Raw genomic sequence first — 17,591 nt, forward strand, 5'->3', positions numbered from 1 at the left:
TCTTAGACACTCTATTAAGACAGTCATCATTTTTATACTATTGTATAACTATAGTTTAAACTCAAATGCTTATTTATCTTATCTTATGCTTTTGTATTAACTTTCTGCATAAGTATACTCAGTATTAGAAGAAATTCTCAGCCCCAATTTTAAAACTGAAAAAAAGATACACGATACAAAATCTGTTTGGGTAAGTGACTAAAATAAAGAGTGAAGAAAGTCCTACGTCTTGCCTTTCAGAGTCCCCCAATTGCAAAATGTAGAATAAATCTGCCCTGACAGATTGTCCAATGCTTTCATCTTCTCTTCTGTTTAAATCATGACCAAAAATTTACTTCTGAGGGAAAGCTTGTAGTATCCTAAGTTTAACACTGCTTCACATTAAGGAAAGCGATCAAAATTTAAGGAGATATTAGAATCCAGAAACAGGCCCACACATATATATAGTCATTGATTTTTAATAAAGGTTCAAAGGCAAAACAATGAAGAAAGGATGGTCTTTTCAATAAATGATGCAGAAACAACTGGACATCCACGTATGCAAATAAACTTTAATCCATGCCTTTTACTTTATCCAAAAGCTAATCCAAAATAGAAACTTCCTTCTCCTCCCTCAAAAAAGCTTCTAGAGAAAACACAGGAGAAAATCTTTATAACCTTGGGTTCACAAAGATTTCTCAGGTATGACACCATAAGTATGATCCAGAAAAGAAAAAAAATGATAAACTGGACTTCATCAAATTAGAAATTTCTGATCTTCAAAAGACATTGTTAATACCTCACACTCATGAGAATGGCTACTATAAAAAACAAACAAACAAACAAACAAACAAAAACAGAAGATAACAAGTGTGATGAGGATGTGGAGACACTGAAACCCCTGTGCACTGTTGGTGGGAATGCTGTGGAAAACAGTATGGAGGTGATATAGTTTGGATGTCTGTCCCCTCCAGATTTCATGTTGAAATGTGATCCTCAGTGTTGACAGTGGGGCCCGGTGGGAGCTGTCTGGGTCATGGGAGCAGATCCCTCATGAATGGCGCCCTTCCCATGGAAATGAGTTATCAGGATATCTGATTATTAAAGAGAGTCTGGGACCTCCTCGCTCTCTCTCTTGCTTCCTCTCTTGCCATCCCCCTTTGCCTTCTGCCATGACTATAAGCTTCCTGAGGCTACATCAGAAGCCAAGCAGATGTCGGTGCCATGCCTGTCTGCCCACAGAACCATAAGCCAAATAAAATGTGTTTCTTTATAAATTACCCATCTCAGGTATTCCTTTATAGCAATGCAAAACAGACTAATACAGGTTACTCAAAACAGTACAAATAGAATTACCATATCCAGCAATTCTACTTCTGTATATATACCAAAGAACTGAAAGCAGAGACTCAAACACCTGTGTTCATATGAGTATAATTCACAATCACTAAAACATGGAAGCAACACAAGTGTCCATCAACCAATGAATGGATAGGCAAAGGTGGCATACATACACAATGGACCACTATTCAGCCTTAAAAAGGAAGATAATTCTAACACATGATAGAACATGGATGAACCTTGAGGGCAGTATGCTAAGTAAAGTAAGCCTGTCACAAAAAAATACTGTATGATTCCACTTATATGAGGCAGCTGGAGTAGACAAATTCACAGAGACAGAAAGCAGAATGGTGGTTGTCAGGGCAAGGAGGGAATGGGGAGTTATTGTTTAATGAGTAGTTTCATTTTTGCAATATGAAAAGAGTTCTGGAGATGGATGGTGGTGACAGCTGCACAGCAATATGAATGTACTTAATACTAATGAATTGTATACTTAAAAGTAGTTAAGACGATCAATTTTTTTTTTTTTTTTTTTTGAGACAGAGTCTCACTTTGTCACCCAGGCTGGAGTGCAGAGGCGCAATCTCGGTTCACTGCAATCTTTGCCTCCTGGGTTCAAGCGATTCTCCTGCCTTAGCCTCCTGAGTAGCTGGGATTACAGGCGTGCATCACCACACCTGGCTGATTTTTGTATTTTTAGTAGAGACGGGGTTTCACCATGTTAGGCAGGCTGGTCTTGAACTCCTGACCTCGTGATCCACCCACCTCAGCCTCCCAAAGTGCTGGGATTACAGGTGTGAGCCACTGCTAAATTTAATGTTATACGTATTTTATCATAATAAGAATTTTTGAAAAAAAAAGACATTGCTAAGAGAATAAAAATATAAACCATAGACTGGGAAAAACATTTGCAAAACACATATTCAACAAAGTACTTGTAAACAGAATTACATAAAAAACCCACAATAATAAGCACTCAAACAATTCAGTTTTTAAAAAATGGCAGCAGTTTGAACACTTCACCAAGGAAGTTATTTGGACAGCAAATAAACACATAAAAAGAAGTTCAGCATCATCAGAGATTTAGGAAACACAAAATGAAACTATGATGAGATACCACTAAATACCCACTATAATGGTTAAAATTTAAAAACTGACAAAATCAAGTGCTGACAAGGATGTAGATCAACTGGAAGTAATATATATTGCTGGTGGGAGCAAAAATGGTACTACCACAGAGAATATTTTGGGGGTGATGGAAATACTCTCTATCTTGATTGTGGTAGTGGTTATACAGCTGTATGAGTTTGCCAAAACTCTTGAAATTTTTTAACCTGGGTTACACAAAAAAGAGTAATTTTTACAGTATGCAAATTTACCTTAATAATTTTTTTTTTTAATGAGACATGGTCTTGCTCTGTCACTCAGGCTGGAGTGCAGTTGTGCAATGACGGCTCACTACAGCCTCCACCTCCCAGGCTCAATCAATCCTCCGCCTCATCCTCCTAAAGTGCTGAGACCACAGGTGTACACCACCACGCCCTGCTAATTTATTTTTATTTTTTGTAGAGATGGGGTCCCACCATGTTTTCCAGGCTGGTCTCTAACTCCTGGGCCCCAGTGATCCTCCCACCTCAGCCTCCTAAAGTGCTGGGATTACAGGTGTGAGCCACCACATCCAGTCAATAAAAAATTAAACTTAAAAAAATTCAAGGACAGAAGACAGGCCTATGTAGTGATACAAGGTCTACTACAGAGTATAAAAACTAACGCTTACCAATAAGTGCTCATACATTAGACAGAATTAATAGCAACTCAAATTTTATACTTACTTCATGATTGCTATGAAATGTATAAATCTAACTAAAACAGAAATGAATATGTTCAGCTATATCCTCAAAAAAAGAAAATAAAATATGACTCTAACTGAAATCTTTGGAATTAAAGTCAATGGTTTCTGACTTGTACATAAGGGAGCCAGATACTTAGAACAAATGTATGATAGGCTAAGCATAAGAGCTAAATCTTGATCAGACTACAGAGAGAAAGATTACGTACAATTTAAAGTACAGTATGAATTCTTATTGGTACTAAAAGGCTACATTTATTCAAGCCATGTTGACAAGGCAGTGCAGTCTGTTCAAGAAAGCCTGAAACACTGAAAGCTTAAATACTGATTTTGAAAGGTAAGAATAGCATCAGTCATCAAATATTAAGCTGCTTCTCTTCAATTTTTAAAGTGCTTTAAATACCAGGATTTTAAAACATTTTGGCAAATAGCCTTAATATAAATTATAATTACAAAGAAAGCTTTCAGTTTTTAACTAGAAGCAGCTACTCAGAATCAAAATGAGCTATTACTTAGGTGATTACATAATCTCTAGCATCCAGAAAGGCCACTGCTTATTAGGTTCTGGTTTCAGAGGACTATACCACCAGTGTTTCCAGTCCTGATCTCAAATACAAAAATGTCCACATCCCAACCCAGTGCTACAAACAGTTCCTGAGACTTTGCTCCATTATTTGATATTATTTCAGAGCCATAAAGACAAGTATTTGCTTAGTTTTATTTCAAATACAGCACTGAATATGCATCCCCATTTTTTAAATATAGGAAAATATATGTTAAGAAATTAAAGGGAAGAATTATTTAAAGGTAGTGGATTTTTAAGAGAAAGACAGGTCATTAAAATACTGAACTTTAAATGTCTGGTAAGTCAAAATTTCAGATCTGCAAAGTAAGTTCTAAGATATATAATTCTTTCAACATTACCCAAGAGAATCCCTAACTCCCTTTTTCAATAGTTAGATGCTGCTTCCCTTGGCACCATAGGTTACCATCAAAGCAAATGAAGAAACTTGTGTGTGTGCGTGTGTGTCTGTCTGTATTTATTATTATTATTATTATTATTGTTTTTGAGACAGAGTCTCACTCTGTCGCCAGGCTAGAGTGCAGTGGCGCAGTCTCGGCTCACTGCAACCTCCGCCTTCCAGATTCAAGCAATTCTCCTGCCTCAGCCTCCCGAGCAGCTGGGACTACAGGTGCGCGCCACCATGCCCAGCTCATTTTTGTATTTTTAGTAGAGATGGGGTTTCACCATGTTGGCCAGGATGGTCTCAATCTCTTGACCTCGTGATCTGCCTACCTTGGCCTCCCAAAGGGCTGGGATTACAGGCGTTGAGCCACTGCGCCCGGCCTTGTGTCTGTATTTAAATCTAGACTCATTTATGGCCAGAGCATTTCCTGACCATGGCCAACTCCTAGCTGAACAGCCTGGTGAACCCACTGGCACTTTTATGTATCCCCTCAATCCACATCCTCAACATCACCAAAAGGGAAAAAGCCATTTACTTCAGAATTAAACTTGAAGTGGTGTGGTCCCTTCTGAACACCCAGTGCTGCCATGCCAAATGGGGTTCTTCCCCAACCTGGGATGCTACAGTTAAGTACAGCTTGGGGCAAGTTTCTGGAGCCCAAAGACCTACTTTCAGGGTAGCCCAGACTGGAAGCAGACTCTTCTAGTCACTGGCCAGCAAGCCCTGTCTACGCACCATGAGTGCTAAATCCAGATATAAGGTCCTTTGTGTTTGCCCCAAGAAGACATTTCTGTTTACTTAAATGGATGCTTCCTTAACTGAGAAACAAAGTGAAAGCTATCAGGTTAAACACGCTTGCTAATCAAACAGAATATTAGATTTAAAATACATTTAAGTTAGGACACTCATGAAATTGAAGCTAAAATTTTGATATTAAGACCAAAGTTTATGAATGCATCTCATTAAGGTTGGTTAAATCACAGTTGTCACTGATGCCCTACTGATCTAGACTTGATTTCACAGTGAATTGTCTTTTCTCTTTTTAATGGACAATTAAGATTTTCAAAGCACTAACTGAATTTGACTTTTACATCAATCATTAGCATAATATTGAAATAAACCTTTAAAATGACAACTTTCTAATTCTAGTCTTCCTTAAAATACTTAATTTGGATAGGTCTAAAAATCAGGGGACTTCTGCCTCCAAGAAGATGGAGTAGACATACGTCTTCCTCTGTTTCCCACTAAGCACAACTGAAAATCCTGGACATTATACATAAAATAAACATCAAAAGACTGTGAAAGATGGAAAGAAGAAAGCAGATTAGCTAGGGACCTTGAATCCTAAAGAACAATAGGGTGATGATTTCCCTGGGTTTTCTTTTTGCCTGGTAGATAGATCCTAGACTTGGAGGTAAAGAAGCTGGCTACGGGAGAAAACCGACAGTTGCAGACAAAGAGACCCAATAAAAGCCTACTCTCTGTAACCAAAGGACCAGAAAAGGGGCAGTCTAGCAAGACAGAAATCTTTCAGACAAAACTGCTCTACTATAGCCTAATATCACCCCCATCCCTCCCACCACACACCTACTCATGCCAGAGAAAACCTAATGGCTACCTAGAATTCTACCCTCATAGGCTGTAATGAGGCATCCTACCACCCATGCTGGAGTGGTGTTAAAGGTGGCCAAATATGAAGCGGGGACTCATCCCTGAAAGCTGGTAATGAGCTCCTTCTTCTTCCAGTGATCAGTGGAGACCACATGGCCACCTTGGACTTCTACTCTTATCCAGCAGTAATGAGGTGCTCCCCTTCCCATTGAGGTGGTGTCAGAGGAGGCACAGGAAGTCAGGGCTTTCACTCACAGCCAGTGGTAATGAATACTCCCATTGCAGTACAGTAGAGACCACACAGAAGCCGAACTCTCTTCCTGCCCAGCAGTAGGTCAAAAGAGGCCAAGTGGGGGCTGGGCGTGGTGGCTCACGCCGATAATCCCAGCACTTTGGGAGGCCAGGGCGGGCGGATCAGGAGGTCAAGAGATCGAGACCATCCTGGCCAACATGGTGAAACCCTGCCTCTACTAAAAATACAAAAATTAGCTGGGCATGCTGGCAGGCACTTGTAGTCCCAGCTACTCAGGAGGCTGAGTCAGGAGAATCACTTGAACCCGGGAGGTGGAGGTTGCAGTTAGCTGAGATCGCACCACTTCACTCCAGCCTGGGCAACAGAGTGACTCAGTCTCAAAAAAAAAAAAAAAAAAAAAAAAAAGATTAAAAAAAAAAAAAAAAAAGAGCCTAAGTAGGAACCCTTAACATCCACCTCCACCTGACATTAACAAGGCAGTACTTCTTTCCTGCTGGGGGCATGTCAGAGAAAACCAACCAAAACAGAAGGCTTAAATAAGACCCAGAGTCTCATAACATAATACAAAAATGTCCAGGTTTCAATTGTAATTTGCTTATTATACGAAGAACAAGGACTTCCCAAACTGAATGAAAAAAATCAATAAACGCCAACCCAACACCAGGATGACAGAGATCCTACACTTATCTGATAAAGATTTTAAAGCAGCCATGATTTTTTTAAAAAAAAATGCTTCAACAAACAATTAGGAGCATGTTTAAAGCCTGGGTAACATAGGCGGACCCTCGACTCTACAAAAAATACAAAACATTAAGCCAGGCAAAACAAAACATGTGCCTGTAGTCGCAGCTACTCAGGAGGCTGAGATGGGAGGATCACTTGAGCCCACAAGGTTGAGGCTGCAGTGAGCCATGATCACACCATTGCACTCCGCTCCAGCCTGGGTGAGACAGAACCTCAGCAAAGAAATAGTCTCAGCAGAGAAGAAGATATAAAGAAAAACCAAATGGAAAATTTAGAACTAAAAAATATAATAATTGAGATAAAAATCTCAGTGGATGTGCTCAATAGCAGACTAGAAAAAATAAGGAAAAAAACCCAACAAACTTGAAGACAGAACAACAGAAATTACCCAACTGAACAACACAGGGGAGAAAAGACTGAAAACCAAAAAAGCTCAGTATGGATAAACCTGTGGGACTATAACAAAAGATCTAACATTTATGTCATCATAGTCTCAGAAGGAGAAGAGAAAGAGCAGAGCTGAAAAAGTACTCAAGAAAATAATGCCTGAAAACTCCCCCAGTTTAGCAAAGACATAAACCAAGAAGCAGAATGAACTGCAAACAGAATAAGCTAAAAGAAATCCACGCCAAGACATATCATAACTAAACTTCTGAAAGCTAAAGATGGTAGGGCCACTTTGGAACACAGTTTGGCAGTTTCTTACAAAACAACAAAATACTCTTACCATACAACCCAGCAATGATGTTCCTTGGTATTTACCCTAAAGAGTTGAAAACTTAAATCTACATAAAGACCAGCACACATATGTTTATAGTAGCTTTATTCATAGGCTAAAACTTGGAAGCAACCAACATGCCCTTCAGTAGGCGAATGGATAAACTGTGGTACATACAGACTATGAAATATTAATCAGTATTAAAAAGAAATAAGTTAACAAGCCATGAAAAGACATGGAGGGAATGAAAATGCATATTACTAAGTGAAGGAAGCAAATCTGAAATGGCTACATACTATATGATTCCAAGTATATGACGTTCCAGAAAAGGCAAACCTATGGTGACAGTAAAAATATCAGTAGTTGCCAGGGATTGGGCAAGGGAGAGAGAGATGAATAAGTGGAGCACAGAGGATGTTTACGGCAATGAAATTATTCTGTATAATACTATAATGGTGGGTATATGTCATTATACATTTGTACAAACTCATAGAATATAAAACCCCAGGAGTGAACCCTTATGTTCTTGGACCTTGGGTGATGATGACTGTCAACACAGGTTTATCAATTGTAATAAATGGGCCACTCTGGTGTGGGATGTTGATAGTATGGGGAGCTATGCATCTGTGCAGTCAGGGAACATATGGAAATTCTCTGTGCTTTCTGCTCAATGTGGCTGTGAACCTAAAACTGCTTTTAAAAATAAAGTATATTTTTAAAAAGTATTGAACTGAATGAAAACCAAAATTGCAAAATATCAAAATTTGTGGGACACAGCTAAGGTAGTGTTGAGAGAGAAACTTGTAGCACTAAATGCATAAATTAGGAAAGGGAGAAAGCCTCAAATCATTCATCTAAGTGCCCCTTCAAGAACCTAGAAAAAGAAGAGCAAAATAAACCCAAATAAAGCGGAAGGAAGGAAATAAAGATAAGAACAGAAATCAACAAAGTTGAAAACAGAAAAGCAATGTAAAAAATCAATGCAACAAAGAACTGGTTATTTGTAAAGAATAAGAAAATTGAGAAACCTCCAGCAAGACTGACACACAAAAAATAAGATGGAGGACACACATTGTCAATATCAGGAATGAAACAGGGCATAACACTACAGATTCTGCAGGCATCAAAAAGGTAATAAGGGAATAATGCTATGAATAGCTCTATACACACAAATTTGACAACTTAGATGAAATGAATCAAATCTCAGAAAAACAAAAAACTACCCAAGTTACCCAATCTGAAAGAGATAATTTAAATAGCTCTATAACTATTAAGAAAATTCAATTTGTAGTTTAAAAATTCCCCCCAACCCCCATCCCCCCGAAAAAAAAGTCCAGGCCCGGATGATTTCACTGGAAAATTCACACCAGTTCTACACAATCTCTTCCAGAATACAAGAGAGGTAACACTGATACCAAACCAGATAAAGACAACACAAAAAAAGAAAACTGCAGACCAACATCACTTATAGACAAAAAAATCCTTAATAAAATATTAGCAAATAGAATTCATCAATATATAGAAAGAATTATACTCCACAACCAAGTAAGGTTTATTCCATGGACGCAAGTCTGGTTCAATATTCAAAAATCAGTTTAATCTATCGCATTAACAGACTAAAGGAGAAAAATCACGATTACACTAATTGTTGCAGAAAAAGCGTAAGACAAAAGTTAACATCCATTCTTGATTAAAAACTCTCAGAAAAATTGAATTAGAAGGTTACTTCCTCAACCTGTTAAAGAGTTCTATTAAAAAACCTACAGCTGACATTATACTAATGATAAAATACTGAATGGTTTCCCCCTAAGACTGGGACCAAGACAAGGATGTCCATTCTCACTACTCTTGTTCGACATACTGCTAAAGTTCTAGTCAGTGCAATAAAGCAAGAAAAAGAAATAAAAGGCATACAAGTCAGAAATGAAGACATATAAGTGTTCTTATTTGATGACATGTTTGTCTATGTAAAAAACCTCAGGGAATCTATAAAAAGCCTCTTACAACTAATAAGTGAGCTCAACAAGGTCATAGGATACAAGATAAGTATTCAAAAATCTTTTGTATGTCTGTATATTAGCACTGAACACGTGGGCACCAAAATAAAAAATAAATACAATTGACAGTCGCTTAAAAAATAAACACTCTACAGCATTGTAGGATAACTATGGGCAACAATACTATATAGTTTTAAATAACTAAAAGGAGGATAATAAATGCACCCAACACAAAGAAATGATAAATGTTTGAGATGATGGATATGCTAATTACCTTGATCTGATCACTATGCAATGTGTGTACATCATCATTATATACCCTATAAATATGTAAAATTATGATGTATCAATTAAAATATGTATAGTTTAAAAAGAACACTCAGATGTAAATCTAATAAAATATTAATAGGACTTGTATGCTGAAAGCCTGATGGCAGAATCAAAGATCTAAATAAATAGAGAGACATACTATGTTCATGGATTGGAAGACTTAATCTAGAAAAGATGTCAGTTTTCCTCAAATTGATACACAGGTTTAATTCAATTCCTATCAAAATCTCAGGAAGATTTTTTGTAGATATAGACAAGAGTATTGTAAAATTTACATAATGTGGCAACAAAACTAGAACAGCTAAAACAATTTTGAAAAAGAACAAAAGTTGGAAGGATCAGTCTACTCTATATCATGACTTATTATTTAGCTACAATAATCAAGATTATATAGCATAGGCAGGGGGATGAACATATAGATCAGTGGGACAAAATAAATAAACTCAGAAACAGACCCACATAAATATGCCCAACTAATTTTTGACAAAGATGCAAAAGAAATTCAAAGGAGGAAGGACAGATAACTTTTTCAACAAATGTAGCTGAAGCAACCAGACCCTCAGAGACAAAAAAACAAACCAAAGTTTCACACCTTATTAAAAAATGGACTCAGACTGGATCATGAACTTAAATATAATGTAAAATTATAAAACTTGGAAAAAGCGTAGGAGAAAACCTTTGGGATCTAGTGCTAGGCAGAGAGTTCTTAGAGTTGACACCAAGAGCACAATCAATAAAAGGAAATATTTATATATTGCACCTTATCAAAATTTAAAACTTTTGCTCTGAAAAAGGCTCTTTAGAGGATGAAAAGCCAAGCTATAGGCTAGAAGAAATACTTGCAAACCACATATCTGAAAAAGGACTAATATCTATAATATATAAAAATTATCAAAACTTGACAGTTTAAAAAAATCCAATTAGAACATGGGCAAAAGATATGAAGGGACAGCTCATCAAAGAAGACATATAGAAGAAAAATAAGCACATGAAAAGACGTTCAACATCATTAGCCATCAGGGAAATGCAAATTAAAACCGTAATAAGCTACCACCACATATCAGAATGGCTAATATGAAAAATAGTGAAGTGATAATTACTCAAGGTGATAGATACCCTAAATACCCTGACTTGATCATTACACTATTCTATGCATATAAAATATCATATGTACCTCAGAAAAATGTACAAATATTATATATCAGTTTTTAAAAAAGAAATGAAAAAGGTAACTCAAAGGAGTTCCTTTGTGGTGACAAACGAGTTCTGTAGCTTGTGATGGTGGTTATACAAATATAAATGTATTAAAGATGCATAAAGCTACAAAAAATGAATTCATGCAAAAACTGGTGAAATGTAAGGTCTGTAGTCTAAACAACTGTATTTGCCAATGTCAATTTCCTGGTTTTGATAATGAAATATACAATTATATAAGACGTTAGCGTTAGGGGACACTAGGTGATGGGTACATGGGACCTCTCTGTATTATTTTTGCAACTTCTTTCGAGTCTATAATTATTTCAAAATAAAAATTTTTAAAAACAGTGACAACACCAAATGCTGGTGAGGATGCAGAGAAACTGGATCACTTATACATTGCTGGTGGGTATGTAAAATGCTACATTTACTCAAGAAAACAGTTTGGCAGTTTCTTTAAAAAGTAAGCATGCAACTACCATATGATCCAGCAATTGCACACTGGGCATTTATCCCAGAAAAATGAAGACTTAGGTTCAAACAAAAACATGTATACCAATGTTTATTGCAGCTTTATTCATAATACTCAAAATCTAGAAACAATGTACAGATCATTCAAAGTGTGAATGGCTAAACAAACTGTGGTATATCCATGTCATGGAATACAATTGAGCAATTTTTAAAAGAAGATTAATACAAGGAACAACCTGAATAAATCTCCAGATAATTATGTTGAGTGAAAAAAAGCAATTCCAAAAGATCACATACTGTTTGATTCCATTTAGATAATGTTCCTAAAAACATAAAATTTTAGAAATGTAGTGGATTAGTGGTCACCAGTGGGCTAAGGAGCAGGGTGGGCATGGGAGGGAAGCAGTGTGACTCTGAAGGGCAACAGGAGGGATCCTCCTGGTGATGAAATTTTTCTGTACCTTGACTATATCAATGTCAACATCCTGATGTGATACTATACAGTTTTACAAGATGTCAGTAATAAGAGAAACTGGGTAGAGGGCATAGAAAGTCTCTGTGACTTCTTAAAACTGCATGTAAATTTACAGTTATCTCCAAATAAAAAGTTTAATATAAAAAAGTTAATCAGTCTGAATCTACTACAAATCTGCTTCTGTCATCTGAAATAATTATTGCTTCCAAAAGTCTTCTCTTTGCTATAATTTTGTTAGCAGCCCAAAGCTTAAAGTTTCTGAATTAACACTGAGTATTACAAACATTTAAGGGAAACACACCTAGCACCTTAGGCCAAAATATCTGCCCAAACAAATTTTCCTGCAGAAATCTCATCAAGGACACATATTAGCTTACAAAATAATTAACTGTTTAGATATCATTGATATATTCTCACTAATACTGCATACTAATTGAGATTTTTTTGGTTTTATTATTGTTCAATTCCCTCAAATTATTTCTTTCCCTTCAAAGAGCTATGGGAAATTTCTTTTTTTAGTTAAAAAATTTCATCTGTAAAATGAGCATATTTCATTAATATTTAAACAAAAGGCAAAGTTTCCTCTCCCTAGAGGAATCTTTGTTTTCCAGTCCTCTCCCTGAGGAATATTTGTTGTCAGCTTATTTCCTTCCATATTATTTTTTCTGTATTTCTAAACAAATATACAGTTGTGTGTGTGTATGTGTGATTTTTTTTTTACAAAGGCAGGAACCATACTGTTTATACTGTTCTTCAAAATTTTTCCTGCTTTAAAATGTCTTGAAAATTCACATATCTGTATGTTTAGATTTAATTTAGCTCATTCTTTTCAACTGCCTCACAATATTCTGCTATTGATGTATCATAGCCTAACCATTCACCTACTGACACTTAGGATGGTTCTAATACTTGCTATTGCAAGCAATGTAGCCATTAAGTGAAAATCCTTGTACATGTTTCTTTGAGCACAAATGAGGTTATTTCTCTAGAACAGAAACTCAGAAGTAGAACAGGAGCTTTCAGTGTGTGGTCAATACTGCTGTTTGGCTGAACCAATACCTGTTCCCACCTATTTTCAATCTTCTCCCCTCCTGCCTCCCACAGCAAAGGCTGGAAAAGCTGGAAACTCACTTTCCTCACTCTGTTTGCAGCAAGGGGCGGCCATGTGGCCTGGTTCTGGCCAATTAAACATCAGCAAAGTTTTCTGGGTGGTCCCTAGGAATGTTTTTGCGTTTCTGCTTTCCAGGTAAAAGGAATACACAAGACTGGCACTCTTTTTCCTGCCCTAAAGGTGGCTGTGGTGTTTGGAGGGGTGGCAGCCATGCTATATACATGAGGGAAAACCAGGAGAATCACTATGATGTTGACCCTGGTATCAATGAGTTGCTGAAAAAGCTATGAGCAGCCTACCTCAGACAGCTTATTATGTGGGAAGAATAAACTCCTATTGGTTTAAGCTAGAGTAAATCTGGTTTTCTGTTACTTACAGCCAAATGTGTTCCTAATTGATTCAGTATTAAATTACTCTCTAAAAACTCTGTATTCACTTTATTCTCTCACAAAAGTCTATTAAGTCATTTTCCAAACCTTTGTCTACTTTGAACATTGGCAGTCATTTAAATGTTTAACCAAGCTGATGCATGAAAAGGTTTCACATGAAGTAGAGCACCATTTCATATATTTATTGGCCATTCAGATTTCTTCCTCTATGACTTTCTTGTTCCTAACTCTTGTCCACTTTTCTACTGTACTGTTGGACATTTTCTTATTAATGTGTAAGAGGAAACTTCCAGATTGCAAAGTAGGCTGAGTTAAACTTACAGGGAAATTTGTCTCTTTATCTTGACATTAGCAACCAAATCAAACACAACTGTAAGATATGAGCATTCTATGACAGGCCAGACTGACAGTGACAGTCTTCTCTGAGTTTTGCACCACCACGTGGCAATGTGTCAAGAAGTAATTCAACTTGGTGCAAAACACCACAGCCCATGCTTAGTACTTCCTTTGTAAATCTGTATCTAAAGAAAGATTTATGGAATCATGACACAGTGGTGAACCAGGCAGAGTCTTTAATGTACATCATCTCTTTAAACCCTCAGGTCACACCCCAGAAGTAGTGATTACTATTCCTATTTTACAGAATAAATGATGTAAGTAAACATGTAAAAGCAATAGTTTCTTCCCTATTATGAAACTTAAATATTTAAAATATTCCAGGACCAATATTTTTAAAACAAAATAATTGTTTATCTCAAATAAAATTACGTAAAATACATAAAAATGTATTTTACATAATTTTATGTGCCCATCTGAAGATATCAACACGCTTAAGCTAGAAACATTGCTGAACCAGTTTACTGGTTTATAAATCTGAAGAAACTGTTCCAACATTTAGCTCTAGAGTTTATTGCCACATTATAGGTAACCAAAATTATTTCCATTTTTTAAAGTGAAGAACTAAATTGAGTAGGATTTCAATGCTTCAGCAAGAAGGATCTACTAGCCAACCACCCCACCCCAAGGCTGCAGGTAAAGAATTCCTCTAATCGGTTAACAACCAACCAATCTGACACTGGCAAACAAAATAGGCTGCTAAAGATAATAAAAGATTGTCATGAAAAGTAATGTAAACAAGTTGAATAGAACAAGCACTATCCTGGAGTATTTGTACATGGTTTGGATTTTGGATAGATTGATTCTTTGTTTTAAAAATCCTAGCAGCTAGAGGAAAAGAGAAAGTTGGCAGAGCTCCTGCTCTTGCTCCTGGAGTCAGGTGGGGGGCAGCAGGAGGTCTGAGGCTCTGAAAAATATTTCCCTGCTTTATGCCACACCTCTCCTCAAAGAGCTGTGGATTCTCTCTGGCAAAGCATCACACAAAGCACTCAATCCACAGCTGGTAAGGAGCACAGGAAGCACAGGAAGCAAACCTCCTTGATGCCTCCAACCAAACGCTCCCTGAGGGCACACACCCAGCCAGGGCTCCAAGAACTAACAGCCCCTATGGCAGGAAGTCCAGATCACCAAGCAGCTGCCCACTTGGGTCCCAGAGAAATACGGGGATTTACCTGGAGCACTCTCTTGCAGAATGTTTTAGACCATCTGAAAGGCACAGAAAAATGCCTGAGAGAGTTTGAATTCTTTATTTTACATAAAAGAAATCCAGTCTGCAGACACATACAATGTTTGTGGTCTACGAAACTGCAAACAGGTTGACAAATGCCCAACCTGAGGGTACCTGCTGATTCCTTCCATTTTTCTGATGGGCTTGCCCAGTGGCCTCTGCCTGAGGAGAGGCAGAATATTCCCCTCACTCCCATGCAGATTTCTATCAGGGGCTGCACACCTTACCCACTGGCACAGCAAAGGTGGGAGCCCCTAGAAAGAAATGACTCATCCCCAAAGCCGGCTGTGGCCAGCTCCGGCCTGGAGAGGGGTCAGGGGTCCTGGCGGGCTGCACCTGACCTCAGTCCAGGTGTTCACAAGGCGCAGGACAGGAAGAGAATGAGGCAAGCTTTAGTCACCAGAACAAAAGAAGCCAGATTTCTTGACCCTTCAAAACAGTCTGTCCAAGTCCCAACACACTAGAGGCACAGAAAGCTCCAGGCATGCAAGAGAGGGGGACACGCCAAGTCTCTAAGTGGGAACACAGACACCAAGATAAAGGATAAAAAGGAAACAGAATGGGGGGCTGGGGTCAAAATGTGCCGAAATCAAACCAGGCACAGAAGCACAGCGCTGGCTGAGCCCTTGGCCAGCTCCCTGGGAGGGGACACTCCTGGCACCATAAAGGCTCCACAAGTGCCCTTTAAATCTGGGTCCTAAAAGGGCCCTGGAAGGGCCAGGCCTTGTAAGTCATCCCAACATGCTGGTGGCCCGGAGACAGCAAAGAGTGGAGAAGGGAGAAAGGGGGGATGGCTCCGAACTGCCTCTTCTCCCCCCTCAGACTCCAGCACTTGCACAACCAGCTAAACACACCCAGACACATGGCTTCATTGTCTGATACACAGGAAGGCACACACGTCTGTACACACAGGTTCGTGGTTAGGTGCACTGATGCACACAGCCTCATTGTATACAATTTACACACACACACACCCTCCCAGTAGAGGTATACAACACATTCAATCTGCCAGTTGGGTGGTGTAGTCACACAATCATACACACTCACAAACTCTGTCAGGAGTGAACAGACATAGAACCTCTCCAGGCTCATGCTCACGCACACACATTCCACAACCCCTCAGTCAGGCCCATACAAACCTCTAATACACACAACACAAACTCACAGCCTGTCAGGAAAAAAAGCACTCACAACGTCTCCGTTAGGTGCGCAAACCCTTACAATCTCACAACCTCTCTGTGAGGTGCACACACATCCTTACAATCACTCTGTCCGCGTGTGCACACACACTACAAGTGCATACACTTAGAACCTCTGTGTTAGGTGCACACACAGGCTCACAACTTCTCTGAGGGCGTGCGCGCACACAAACTCACAACCTCCCGGTTAGATGCACACACACTCGCTCCCAGTCTCTCCGCCAGCCCCTGCACACTCACACTGGCTCGGTCGGCACATGCACTCTGGCAGCCTCGCTCTCCTCCGGGCGCACCCCACACCCACGCATCCTCCGGGCCCTGTGCACCCCTCCCCCAGGCCCATGCCGGCGCCCGGCAGTGAACTCCAGAGGCGCGGGGTGTGCGCTCGCCCCCGGCCCGCGGCCGCCTGCGCCCCTCCTCACCTTTCTCGCCCGCGCCCGGCAACCGGCCCTCGTCCTCCTTGGGGTTGGTCACCTGGGTGATGATGGCCGGGCCGTCCATGAGTGCGCGGCGCGGCGGCCGCCCGCAGGCCCGGCCCCCCGCAAGCCAAGCGCGCGGGGGCGCGGCGCGGGGGGCGCGGGGGCGCGGCGCGGGGGGGCGCTCGCTGCCGCTGCCTGGGCGCGCCCGCCGCCCGGCCCCGCGCTCTGGGAGAGGCAGCCCGGGCCCGCGCCCCAGCTCCCGCCGCCGCCGCCGCTGGGCTCGAGCGGCCGCCGCCTCGTCACCATGAACCCCGGAGCCGCGCCCGGGAGAGCCGCGCACGGGGAGGCGGAGCGGGAGGCCCGGCGCCGCTGGAAGCGGGAGCGGGCGGGCGAGGGGGAAGGAGAGAGCGAGGGCGGGAGGGCGGGAGAGAGGGAGGGAAGGAGAAAGGAAGGGAGGGAAAGAAGGGCGGGCGGGCGGGTGGGTGTGTCCCGGCCCGGGGACCGGCCTCCGCCGCGGGCTCTGCCCGCTCGCCTGCTCGCCTAGTGGGGGAGAGGGGAGCGGGGCCGACACAGGGTGAGTGGAGGGCGGGAGGGGGCGGCCGCGCGCGCGGGGGCCCGGGCAGTTGAGTGGGGTGAGGGGCTTGGGGTGTAGCGGACGGCAGAGGGGCTCGGGGGGGTAGAAGTGAGGGGTGTCAGGGGGGCCTGGCAGAATGAGTGAGGTGGGAGGCCTGGGGTGTGAGAGATGTGGGGAGGAGTCTGAGGCAGATGGGTGGGGTGAGGGGAGCGGGGGCATTCACGGGGGCCCGCAGGGGGCACTGGCAGGATTCGGAAGGATGCAGTGTGGGAGCCCGGGGGCCGAGGGGGCATGACATGGAGGCAGGAGCGAGGAAGGGGGCCCGAGGAGGGATATTTACCG

At 40.8% G+C, this 17,591-nt stretch overlaps 1 protein-coding gene across 2 annotated transcripts in view; it reads right to left on the reverse strand.

Moving 5' to 3' along the window:
• CTDSPL (CTD small phosphatase like) overlaps positions 1-17,083 on the reverse strand; it is a 122,162-nt gene extending 105,079 nt beyond the window's left edge. The window contains exon 1 of one of the 2 annotated variants that reach the window (XM_054481962.2): positions 16,679-17,083. In XM_054481962.2, the coding sequence (XP_054337937.1) occupies positions 16,679-16,757 (79 nt within the window). In that variant the 5' untranslated portion in view covers positions 16,758-17,083. The remainder of the gene's footprint in view (positions 1-16,678) is intronic. The other variant, XM_054481963.1, reaches the window with a different exon arrangement.
• Positions 17,084-17,591: the final 508 nt, after the last annotated feature.

The sequence above is a fragment of the Pongo pygmaeus genome, chromosome 2 (genome assembly GCF_028885625.2).
Source record: "Pongo pygmaeus isolate AG05252 chromosome 2, NHGRI_mPonPyg2-v2.0_pri, whole genome shotgun sequence".
NCBI classification, from domain to species: Eukaryota; Metazoa; Chordata; class Mammalia; order Primates; family Hominidae; genus Pongo; species Pongo pygmaeus.